Source organism: Marmota flaviventris, chromosome 5 (genome assembly GCF_047511675.1).
Source record: "Marmota flaviventris isolate mMarFla1 chromosome 5, mMarFla1.hap1, whole genome shotgun sequence".
NCBI lineage: Eukaryota > Metazoa > Chordata > Mammalia > Rodentia > Sciuridae > Marmota > Marmota flaviventris.
In genome coordinates, this window is record NC_092502.1 from 39,961,574 (window position 1) to 39,974,329 (window position 12,756).

The 12,756-nt window shown below is 43.6% G+C and overlaps 1 protein-coding gene across 8 annotated transcripts in view; it reads right to left on the reverse strand.

Moving 5' to 3' along the window:
• The window catches only part of Fam193b (family with sequence similarity 193 member B), a 31,577-nt gene that overhangs the window by 11,152 nt on the left and 7,669 nt on the right, over positions 1-12,756 (reverse strand). For 7 of the 8 annotated variants that reach the window (XR_003583564.2, XM_027941135.2, XM_027941136.2 and 4 more), the window contains 4 exons: positions 6,238-6,480; positions 5,257-5,491; positions 3,880-4,267; positions 796-997 (listed from right to left, as the gene is read on the reverse strand). Coding sequence is in view for 7 of the 8 variants with exons in the window: in XM_027941135.2 (XP_027796936.1) it covers positions 796-997; positions 3,880-4,267; positions 5,257-5,491; positions 6,238-6,351 (939 nt within the window). In the remaining variant the exon portion in view is untranslated. Of the gene's footprint in view, positions 1-795; positions 998-3,879; positions 4,268-5,256; positions 5,492-6,237; positions 6,481-12,756 lie in introns of those variants that run through there. The other variant, XM_071612186.1, reaches the window with a different exon arrangement.

A 12,756-nucleotide genomic window follows, 5' to 3' on the forward strand; every position in this document is an offset into this window, starting at 1 on the left:
CATCAGCCACAGAGGCCAAATGCCTGGGCTCTGAGCCGAGACAGCCAGGGGTGAAGGGAGTGGGAGGAAACAGGGCAGAGCTGGGCGAGCACGGACTGGGGAGCCAGGCTAGTAGGTTTGAGCCTGGGCTTCATCACTTGAAAGTTGTATGACCTTGGGCGAGTCACTGAGTCTTTGTGAGCCTCAATTTTATCATCTCTAAAATGAGGATAACAGCGCCTAGCTCAAAGGCAACTGGTAGTTGAATTACTTTCATTCCTCCTATCCTCAGCTGCTCTGCCCTAACCAGCAGCCCTTTCCTCTTCACCTTATGAGACTTCTGAACTGCTTTCTCCCCTGTGCAGAGACAGCATGTACTCTGATCTGAGTCTCCTTCCTGGCGCCGTCTGTGCTCACGGCCTGTCCCTCGGCTGGCTGTCACACTTGGGGAACTGAGAGCCTTTTTGCTTCCACTCTGCCTTCATCACGCACAAGCGTTCACTTCTCTGGGATTACACACGTATACATACTCATCAGAATCATAGCTTTCTCTCTGCCATTTCCTTTCCTTTTGCCTAAAGAAAAAAAGTCAATCTTAAGAGAAACCACGAGAAGAGCAAAGGTAGCAAAATGTTAAAAAACCCCAACCTCATAAATGTGCCCTGAAGCTCAAGTGAGCAGATGCAAGCACCAGGACTCACAGGGTCCAAGTGCAGTGATGATCACCATGATGAGGGGTCTCTGGGAAGAACAGGGTACTCCTTTGCTCACCTTGGCTGGCCCCCAGCCCTGTTCAGCCCAGGCAGACTCACTCACCGCATTGTGGCCGAAGAACTCACAGTAGCAGCAGTCACAGAACTTCCCGTCTCTCTGGTGGGTGGAGGACGAGGTGCAGGAGCTTCGCTCAGAGCTGCTATCCTCTTCCTCGCCCAGTCCCTCATCTGCCTCACAAGGCTGGGGCAGCTGGCAGGCTAGGCCGCTGTGTGCAAACTTATGCCCCTTGCACCCAGGCTCCCTGCTGCAAGGGAGAAAGATAGGTGAAGAGGTTAGGGAAGGTAATGCAGGAGTGGGCAACAGAAGTCTAGGGAGGCACCACAACCTGTACCTGCCACATCAACTGTCCTCTACTTGCTAGATCTGCACTTCTCACAACTACTCTTGAGGGCCATCAAAAATACAAACCTCTGAGATTTCCCTGTGCCTCCCCTGCCTGTGCCCACCATATGCATCCTTCTCAGGGCATCATGTGGACACCTTTATTCTGTTTTCATGTATTACTATAATGATCTGTTTGCTTATTTGCCTCTTAACACTGTATACTCCCTCCAGACAGGAACAGTGCTGCTTCGATTTGTGGGTCCAGTGTGTAGCACAATAACACTGTATATAGCAGGTGCTCAGTAAGTAGTTGTCTGAACCGAGCAGCAGCCTGATGGTTTTCCTGGCACACCCACAGGTGATCAATGAGGTGTTTCCTTTTACTTTCTAAGGTCCTCATGACCTGAGTTTGGTCTCAGCAGCAGTGAATGGAGCTGCCTTAAATACAGTTGAGGCAGTACTGAGTTGAGGAAAAGCAAATGTGTCTCCTGGGCCATAGACTAAGAGCTACTGCTTGTGCCTGATACTATAAATTCGGCATGGTGTTTCCTTTTTGGTACTGAGGACCGAAGCCAGGGGGGCTTAACCACTGAGCTACATGTCCAGTTTTTTTTTGTTTTAATTTTTTATTTTGAGAAAGGATCTTGCTAAGTTGATGAGGCTGTCTTTGAATTTGCAATCCTCCTGCCTCAGCCTCCTGAGCTGCTGGGAGTGCTCCATCATGCCCAGTGGGCCTCTTGTATTGTAGAGAGTATTTCCCCAGAGTAAGGATAACACAGGCTGAATTAGAGCTGGGCCATCAGCAGCTGAAGTGCTGCAAGAACAGATTGAAGCTCAAGTGGTCAGGGAGCCAGAGTGAGGTTGGAGCTCCAGGAGCTGTGTGGAAGTTCAGTTCTCAGGGCAGTCCAACACAACCTCTCTCCGCTGCTGAAAAGGACAGGAAAAAATGTAGCAAGCATTTAAAAAGGAGTGTGGAGGAATTGTCATCAGTGGTGCTTACAGAAGTTTACTCCAAATTGACCACTGTTTATTTGTCACATAAGCAAACTGATTTTAGGAAAATTAAAATACCCAGTGGTCCTGTGAGTACTGAGACCAGGACTCTTATTATTGGTGGTTGAATCAACGTGGAGAGTCCTATGGAAAGCAGCTTTTCAATGCATATTAAGAACCCTCCTTGGGCTGGGGATTTAACTCAGTAGTAGAGCATTTCTCCAGCATGTAAAAGGCCCTGGGTTCGACCGCCAGCAACACCAAAAGAAAACCGAAAACAAAACAAAAAACCCCTCCTCAAAAACAACAAAGAAAAAACCCAAACACCCTTTAACTGAGAAATTTTCCATTCTGAAGAATTTTCCGTGGAGAAAAATCTAAAAAAGGGAAAACACTTGAGGCCAAGACATCTTTGAAGATGCTATTCATAATGTTAAAATGGTGGAATGACCTGAATGTTCACTAACTAGAGAACAGTGAAGTGACTACTGTTAATTTTCTTCAGCCTTGAACACTGAGGGCTAAGACCACCACAAAGGAACACAACCATGCTGATGAGGTAATGCTAAGTGAAAACCAGAAGCAGCAAATCTGTATAGATGCCATTAATACCATGTGAAAGACACATGAGGGAAAAATCTTCCAAAAGTAGTGGCAGTAGGGCAGTGGGATTTTTGAATGGGAAAATCTAGATACATATTAACATAGATCTGGTTTAACATAGATCTAGCTTATAAAAATATACATCTAGGGCTGGGGCTGGGGCTGAGTGGTAGAGCACTTGTCTCGCACCGGTGAGGCACTGGGTTTGATCCTCAGCACCACATAAAAATAAATAAAGATATTATGCCCATCTACAACTAAAAAAAAAAAAATTAAAAAAAAAATATATATCTACCTTCTTCCAAGAATTCACTTCAAATATATACTAATATAAGTTTCTTAATTATGTTGAGTTCTAGGGATCTCCTAAAGGACACATTCAAATACAGTTTTAGAATATTTATTATAACCTTATTTCTCTTGGTTAAAAAACTGGAAATGCCTACATGTTTAAGAATAGAATGGTAAAATAAACTATACTGGAGCTATAAAGTAAGATGCTGTATGTGGTCCTTAATAGAGGAATTTAGCTGGGCATGATGGCACATTCCTGTAATCCCATCAGCTCAGGAGGCTGAGGCAGGAAGATCACAAGTTCAAAGCTAGCCTCAGCAACAGCGAGGCGCTACACAACTCAGTGAGACCCTGTCTCTAAATAAGATACAAAACAGGTCTGGGGATGTGGCTCAGTGGTAGTGGCTCAGTGGTAGAGTGCCTCTGAGTTCAATCCTTGGTACCAAAAAAAAAAAAAAAAAAAGGATTTTAGGGCTGGGGTTGTAGCTCAGTGGTAGAGTGCCTGCCTAGCATTGTGTGAGGCACACTTATAAATTTTTAAAAAAGGAGGAATTTTAATTGGGGAAATGATCATGATATGATACTTAAAACATTAAGAAAAACTACACAGTTTTTAAGAAATTTAGGCTATAAGGACTTTTTTTCCAAATTAAAAAAAAAAAAAATTCTTTATAATTGGGAAAACAATGAGAAAAAAAAAAAAAAAAAAAGAGCAACTACTATGTACGTACACACATCTCTGGGGCTTAAACCCAGGGTCTTGTTCATGCCAAGCATACACTCTACCACTGAGCTACTATCCACTTCAATTTACCTTTTAATTTCTACTCCAAAGGTACCCTTGGTAAAGTTTTCCAAAACTCTTTTGAGTTCCAGTGAGCAGGGAGTGTGGTCTTCACACAGTTTACTTACCTGTGAGTGCTAGGGAGTGGCTGAGAGCCTGGTGGTGGGAGGAGAGGCCCGCTGCAATGCCCACTGCAGTGCCCACTGCAGGGGTGGCTGCACCCCGAGAATGGTGGAGGCATCTTCAGGAGTGGCATGCTGGTGGAGGGTACGTGGGGGCTCTGACATGGCCCTGGGAGATGGGGGACAGCAGCAGCAGCCACAGGGCACTCTGAAGCCTGGGCAGGGAAAGGTGCTGCTGGGGTGGTGGGCAGCAAGTGTGGGTGGGGTGGGGAGCCAAGGGAACTGGGGTGAGAAGGGATCAGAGATGCTGGCTGGGGGTGGTGGCCAGTGGGGCTGTTAGGGGGAGCAGTGAGGTCTGTGTGCTGGTGGTGCTCCGAAACAGGGAAAGCCTCACCTGCGGGTAGAGGGGGAAGAGAGGGGTCAGACTTTTGGGAAAAAGCCCATGAGCTCACTGCCACAGCATCCTGCTTATTGTTACCAGAGGGCATAGCCTCTCAGTACAGGAGCTAGAGAAGATTCTATATGGGCAGCAGCTCAGCTGGATAGGATTTAGGAACCCAAGCCCAAAGGAAAAGGTACTGGGAATGTTGGCCCCAGAGAGGGTCACACATCTCCACTGTGCATAAGCATGAAAGGAGGATGTGTGTTTAATCTGTCCAAGAACTGCTTTTTCAAAGGCTTTCCTCAGACCTGGGACAGGCATGCCTGCAACAAGCTGAGGCTCTGAAACCAAGTAATCAGGGGATGCCTGATTCCTGCGGGTGGCACCATTTTGAAGAGTTCTGCCCTCCATATAGCAATATGACAGTAAATCATGTTTATATAATAAATCAATAACTCAAGATTCTTCTTTTTGGGTCTCAGAGCATTATCCTAGTCTAAAAATAGAAGCTGCTGACTATAATAAGCACGGCAGCGTGTATGGCCAATCTCTTATGGACGTAAGCGCAGTGCTTTTATAGCCATCTCTCAAGTGAAGGAAACGAGGCCCAGGAGTGGAGGAAGCCCAGGTTTTCTGTGGTGCTGCAGGGCAGGTGTTATGAGACTTAAGTCCTACTACCTTAAGAGCCCCCCTACTCCATTTACTCCTCAAATGGTCCTCACCATTTGAGGTCCCATCCTGGATTCAATATGAACAGCTATCAGAATCAATGATAGCTTTGAGAGCAATTTTCTTCTACTAGCAGTATTTTTCAACTTTAGAGTCATGGGAAAGGTGTTTCACAGAGACAGAAGGTCTAAGTTGTCCCTTCTACCATGAGAACAGCTCTATTTTTACTTATTTTAATAAACAATCCTCTGATTTATTAAATAAAGCGGATAGGAAAATATAGCTGTCTGTGTTGAGGGGGCCTGGCTCTCTGCTGAGCTGGAAGAACTCACCAGGGATGGCAGGAGGACTCCCAAGTGAGCTGCCTGGCACAGCACCACTGGAGTGCGGGGAGTTCCAGAGGCCCGAGAGCTTGTGCGCAGACAGGAACGAGCTGGGATCCCAGTCCCCTGAGTTCCCATGGCAGGAAGAGGAGGAGGAAGATGAGGATGATGAAGAAGAGGACGAGGAAGAATGAGAATCACCTCCACAAGATTGTGATTTGCAGGACGTGTGTGACAAGGAGATCTGGAAAACAGGAAGAAAAAGGCACACGATCAAACAGCAGAGCAGACCCTCTGTTGCCTCAGTGTATATCAAAGGCATTCCTTTCTCCCCCAGGCCTCTGTGTCATTGTCAAAACACAATCAGGACAACTCTGGCAACAAGCATAAGCAAGGGCTCGCCTTTGCTAAGTGAGGGCTGTGGTGCTTCCAGTTATGTAGAGTGGTGAGAGGCTGCTATCAAGAGAAAGGGTCTTTAAGCCAGGAGTCCTGAAACTTAATGGATCCCGGGTCAAAGAGTGTGGAGGGGAATGAGAAATGAGGAGAGTCTGGCCACCATGATTCATGGGATGGCAGACTTCCATGGTTCCTAGCTATCTTGGAAGGCTTCAAAGGCACATTTTAGACCCCCAAACTGACCTTTACCCTCTGTGTCATCATACTGGTTGACTTTCAAACTGCAACAGAGCTGAAGAAATCAGGGTCACGTGAAGGAGTAGGATCGTGATCTACTGGCACTTATGTGCAGGTCCTTATCCTTATCTTGTGTATGTGCTATGTTGAGGGGCTGGTGGGATACCTGAAACCTGTCTCTTCCCCCAAATCTGAACCTGAGCCACAAAAACTGTATCAAGGTAACCCAGTAGTCTCTCAGTGCCTGGGCCTGGGGAAGGCCCAAGTAGAGCCACCTGAATACAGGGAAGGAACACCTGATGTCTCTGGGGAGGTGGCTGCTCTGCATTCAGGAACCCCCTTTTAGTGGTTACTTACTGCCACTGCATGTTCTCGACCTGTCTGTCTTTCATCTTCCTCCATGCTTTTCCGGCAACTCTGGCAGACCCACAGAGGCATCTCGCCTAGGAGATTCTTGACGAGCTTTGGCATGAAGTCAGGGGGAAGCTTCTCACCCTGCAACACCAGTCCATTTTGTGAAGGGCCTTCTTCCCAGCCTTTCCGTTCACGGTGACATAGCAGGCAGCAAGTCTGCACAGACTGGCTGGAGGTAAGGGAGACCTGCACAACAGACAGATACAGGGTTTCCCAGGAGGGGAAAGACTCTCCTTAGAAATAATACTAACAGTACTAATAATGCCACTTATTACATACCAGGCACAGTGTTAGGCACTTTATAGACATAATTTAGATTTAGTCCTTATAACAGCTCTGCAAACGAGGTGTTCTTACTCCCATTTTCCCCCCTTTTAAATGAAGAAATATATTTTAAGAAGTTAAATGAGTTGCCCAAGGTTACAGAGCTAATGAGTGGTTGAACTTCAGGGAATCTGACTCCAAAGCTCATGCTCAAATGTTCTAATACCCTGATGTCCCTGAATTTCAAAGGTTAAAGACAGCCCTTCTCTCTCTGGCATGTTCAGGAGAGGTCACAATTCTGGGGATGCCTGTGCAGCCTACAGACCAATCCTCATCTGGAAGGAAAGCATGCTTTAAGTCAACAGAGAACTTGGGAGAATGTGTGGGTTTTCAGGAGAGTCGCACAATTCCTTTAGGATCACAGCAACATTTTAGAGAAGGGGTTTGTAGAACTTGTCAGAAAGCATCAACTCAACTGAAAATTTATGTTGGCAGGGAGGTTAAGGCAGACCCTGGAACTTACTTCCTTTTTTGGGGGCAGTACCAGGGATTGAACCCAGGGACACATAATCACTGAGCCACATCCCTAGTCCTTTGTATTTTTTATTTTGAGACAGGGTCTCACTAAGTTGCTGAGGCTGACTTTGATCCTCCTGCACCAGCCTCCTGAGCTGCTGGGATTACAGGAATGTGCACTTTGCCTGGCTCAACCATGGTACTCTTGAGAGGCAGTGATGATGATACATAGAACCTGGATTTTGGGGTCAGATGGACATGCATTCTAATTCCTGCCCACTAGGAGGATGACCTCGAGCAAGTTATTTAACTTCTCTGAACTTTAATTCCTACCTACCTTGCAGAATTGTTGTGAGGGTTGTTGCAAAAGCAGGTAAAGTGCCTAGCCCTGTGCAGGCCCATAGGCCCAATACACAACCATTACTTGGCCTTTTTATTCCCCTTCTAGAAAAACTTGATCAAGTAATCTAAGTCTGAAAGTTTCACATAGAGGGGACCTAACTGAAAGACTAATTGCATTTTGGCCCCGATTAATAGCTTTTCTATATTCTGTAACTTTGTAGTCCCCTCCCATGGGCTTGGCCATGTCACTTTCTTTGGCCAATGGTATGTTAGCAAAGATGCTGTCAGCATAAGTGTGTATGTGTTTTTCCTTGTTTCCTTGCATTGCCGGGCTTGCTTACTCATGCACCTCTGCCACACTCCAAGGCATTACCAGGCTGGCTGCCTAGGATGTGAGAGTGGCTGCAGAGATGTATGACGTGTAGAGAAAACAGTCTTGCTGGCTAATCAGCCAACTGATCAGATATATGTGAGCAAGCCCAGCTAAGATCAGCCAGACCTGTCCAGATCAGCAGAAACACCCAGGCAGGCAGTAGACTCAGGAGAAATAAGTGTTATTTTAAGCCATTAGGTCTTGGGGTGGTTTGTAACAGAAAAAATAACAAATATACTTTCCAAACTTACCCTCCACTAAGTATTGTGTTTGCAGAGGGCATCACCCTCATCCTACCAATGAAACAAATGCCATCATCTGTCTCTAATAAAACTGCCTATGAGTTGGCATCAGGGTATCTTTAAATCTGTTACAATTACACTAACCTGTGTCTGTGGTTTCTCAAAAAAGAAAGAATTCAAACTGTAGTACCAGGAATATAATGAAACATTTAGGGAAGTACATGGAATTGGGAGGAATACCAGAGACAGAAATTTTACATGTGGAATTCATAAAAGATACTGCCTAAATAGACTCTGCCAAAGGAACATCTAAAAGAGAAAGGCAGTTATTCAGTGTTAAGCTGCAAAATGGACCTATTGATGGTAAGTATCTCATGAAAAGGTGGAAAGCTGATGGTATTTAGAGAAATTAGGGCCAAGGAAGCCTTTTTGAGAACTGTACTCAGGATATTTTCCACAGCTGCAAGATGCTATAGTAACTCTGGGTGGAAGGGTGGGGGCTAAGGTGCATGTCTCTTTCCCTGTAATTATAGCAACTATATCAAGGCAAAAACAAGGACAGGAATTTGACAATAGTCTCATTTCGTTTGCATGTTAGATTCTAAAGTCATGTAAAGATGAAAATAATACTTGTATGAGTAAAATTAGTCTTGAAATTCTTTTTTATGAAAGGGGAATGGGGGTGCTGGTTATTGAATTCATGCATTTGATTTTTTACTTTTTTAGTACTAGGGATTGAACCCTGGGGTCTTGTACCCGCTAGGCAAGTGTGCTACACTACCACTGAGCTACATCCATGTCCTGAAATTCTTTTTTTTTTTAATAACTTTAGTTGCAGATGGACCTTTATTTTATTTATTTATATGCGGTGCTGATATTTGAACCCAGGACCTCACACATGCCCGGCAAGTGCTCTACCACTGAGCCACAACCACTGAGCCACAACCCCAGACCCCTGAAATTTTTTATATGGCCTGTCAAACACAATATATATGGTTTTGTAGGTATGTCCAAGAATTCACAGGTAAAATGAATGTTTAAGGCAATATACAAAAAATTGTTTCCTTTATTTTCTTTTAAAAGCAAACATAATTTTCAAAAGTGAAGTGTGTGACCATTGTGATTGTACTTAGTGCCTAAGTACTTGTGGGAGGCGCTGGGGTGTAGTAAAAAAAACAATAGCTGTGGCATTAATCCTGGGCTACCATCACTTTAAATTCTACTTATCCTTTATGTATACTCATTTGTAAAATGAGATTAAGTCCTAATTTGCAGGATTAGCTGAGAAATAAATGTGATAGTCTAGTGGTAGACATGTAATAATATTCTGCTCAACATACGGCACTAATCATTTACATGATGGCAACAATGGGAAACAAAAAATGATCACTGTTTTTTATGGAGTGTGAGAATTTCTCATATTGGATGAATGTAAGGTGACTTGTCAGAAAATATTTTAATCTCTGACCTCGTCCTCATGAAGTCATCCTTAAATTTCCCAGATATTCTATGTACTTTCCTACCTTATAACTTTGCTAAAATGGATCCTTTGCTTAAAAAGCTTTTCCTTCCAGTGTTTCCCAATGAATACTTAGGCAGGGCTGAAAGGCCCAACTTAAATCCAGCCTCCACTAGGCATTTCTGGAGAGTCCCATTTGCAATTCATTTCTCCTCCCCCACACTCCTCTAGCATACTGTGCCTTGGTCACACTAGGGCCTTCTGTTTTATTTACCTGTATCTTCTGTTCCTTCTACCAGGCATAGGCACCAGGTCTGATTCCTGTCAGGATACTTAGTGCAACATAGGGCCTGGCTCAGAGCACACCTCAGCTGGGCATATACTAGTTCAATCAGATTTGTGAGGTGTCCCTATGACAATAGAGCTACCAAGAAGCTTAGTGAGATGGTGCTTGAAATTACTGTTTCCAGCAGAAAAAGGCCCACATCTCTCCAACCCTGTATCTCTACCCAAATGGTTCCAATTTCTAGAGTGAAAAAGTAGCGTATTCTTCAGGGATTCTACCCAGTTAATGGACATTAATGAAATGCCCCCAGTTAATGGAAATGATGTAAATCTCTCGAGACAAACTGGTACACAAAATAAGTGAATCAGCAATCAATAGAAGTCACTTTATAGGACAGGCTGTCTTCACAGGTAAAGGAAGAAACACAGGGCCTAGAAAGCTAATTAAGCTCTAAGTGAAGTAAGGATACCACCTGTATTGCCTAAAGTTGCCCAGAGGACTAAGTGACATTAGAGATACAAAGCACTTAGCTCCAGGGATCCAAGGGAGTAAGTAATCATTTCATTATCAGCACCCCTTGGCTGTTTTGTTCTGATTAAATTTACACTAGAAATTAACTTGCCCACTCTCCCGAGTTCAGCAAATAAAGTCCTGCTTTCAGGTCCAGGCCGTTCAGAGGGGCCAACCCTTAAACCTAGGCCCTGAGTGGCTCCTTCTGGGTACAACGAATGCACTGTGGAGCTGTAACTTTTCTGACAGCTTCATCTATCAGGGTATTTGCCGGGGTTAGTGAGGATTCCAAACCCTGGAGATGTTACATTCAATCAGTAATATGACTGTTCCTTTAAAAAAAAAAAAAAGTTGTGAGGGGTGAGGAAGTCCTGGGGATCGAACCCAGGGCCTCACACATGAGTGCTCTACCACTGTGCTATACCCCCAGCTCTTTTTACTTTATTTTTGAGACAGAGTCTTCTTTTAAGTTGCCCAGAGTGGCCTTGAACTTGCAATTTTTTGCCTGAGCCTTATGAGTAGCTGTGTTCCTTCACATTTTTGCTTTGGAAAGAAAAGTTCTTTGTTCAGGGTTCCCTTTGACTGCAATCTCCAGCCATTTTTCAAATTCTGGCAGTCATGACCCCTTATGCCTTGAAGAATCATTCAACCCAGGCTTTTAATTCACTGGTCTCAAGATGTATTTTTATCACCTGGGACAGTATTCCACACACAAAGAAACTGAATCTTGTCAATAAATGTTCATCGAATGAATCCACATTTTTCTTCATCAAAAAGGCTGATGAATTAAACCTTTCTTCCTCCTTCTTCTCCTCTTTTTTTTTTTGGTGGCTTTTGGGATAGAACCCAGAGCCTAGTGCATGCTAGACAACTACTTCACTGCTGAGCTGTGTTCCCAACCTGGAAATGATTTTAAAACCAACAGCCCTGTAATAGTTCCTGCTCTTCTTGGATTAAATTTCAGAGTCTCTGGGGAGTACAGTTTTAGCTTTAGCAAAGATGGGGAAGGGGAAAAGTTCTAGGGATTCTAGTAATTTTGGATCTGTTTAAAAAGGTTTCAAGATAATTCTGATTCACTGAACAAAACCAAAATCTCTGTAGAGAGTAAGATAATTCACAAGAGATCCATGCTGTAGAATGCCCATCCCCTGAGCAGTGAAGGAGCCAGGTGAACTCTAGATTGAGGCAATTGCAAGGTCCAGGAGCCTGGCATCTGCAGTCATTAAAACCATTATCTCTGCTCCCTTACCTGACCAGGCCCAGACTTTTCTGCCTTGGCCTGAGAAGCATTAAGTTAGGACAATCTAGTTTTTCCTGGATAAATAGAACATCAAAGGGAAAACTATTTTTTCATAGAGCACCATTTTTACTTGAAGGAATGACTAATTTGTTATGCAGATATAGATACTGGCAGACATTTTCTTAAAAAAATGAACAAATGAACAAAGTGAGTTTATCACTTCAAGGAAAACAACTGGCAGTATTTGTGGTCAATGATAAAATTCAAGCTTTAAAGCAAAAATTAGAATTTGGGAAAACTTGTATCCATCACTATGAGGTTGACGGCTTCCCAAGACTTTTCTGAGGAAATCAGTGATGACATTAACAAAAGTTATCTTTTGGTATTATAAAATGAAACAAAAACATTTGGAAGATCTGCAAAACTCAATGAATCTATTTTCCAAATGATCAAAAGCATGAGATTACAGAATTATCCATTGGTAAAATATTCATTCCAAGTGTCAGACAGACAATGAATTTTAACATAAACGGGTACAAAGATTTCAGATAGTGGTGTCAGATTCCATACTGCAAAAAATGTCTACAATTAACTGGAAAGGCCACTAAGACATCCCACACTTTCTAACCATATATCCATGTGAGGCTGGATTTTTTCACATACTTCAAAGAAAACAACATACTACAATAGTTGATACAGAAGCATATATGAGGAACTGGCTTTACTCTAATAAAGAAGTTTGCAAAAATGAAAACGAGCATTCTTTGTGTGTGTGTGTGTGTGTGTGTGTGTGTGTGTGTGCGCGCGCGCGCGCATGTGTTAGGGATTGAATGCAGGGCGCTCTACCACTGAGTCACATTCCCAGCCCATTTTATATTTTTATTTTGAGACAGAGTCTCACTAAATTGCCCAGATTGGCCCTGAACTTGTGATCTTCCTGTCTCAGCCTCACAAATTACTGGGATTACAGAGTTGCTGAAATTTTAGGCACACGCCACCATTCTTGGTCCATGTTAATCTTAAATGAATGTTGACTAAATATTTTTTACACTTTCACAGCTTTAATAATTAACTTGGCAAATATGAATATAACCAACATAAACAAAAGCTCTTTGAGGCTTTCAATAATTTTTAGGAACGTAAAGGGATCCTGTGACCAGTACTTTGAGAATTGCTGATGCAAAGCCTCTCTGGCTTGTCACATAGTGGGTATAAGTCAGGCAACAGTGA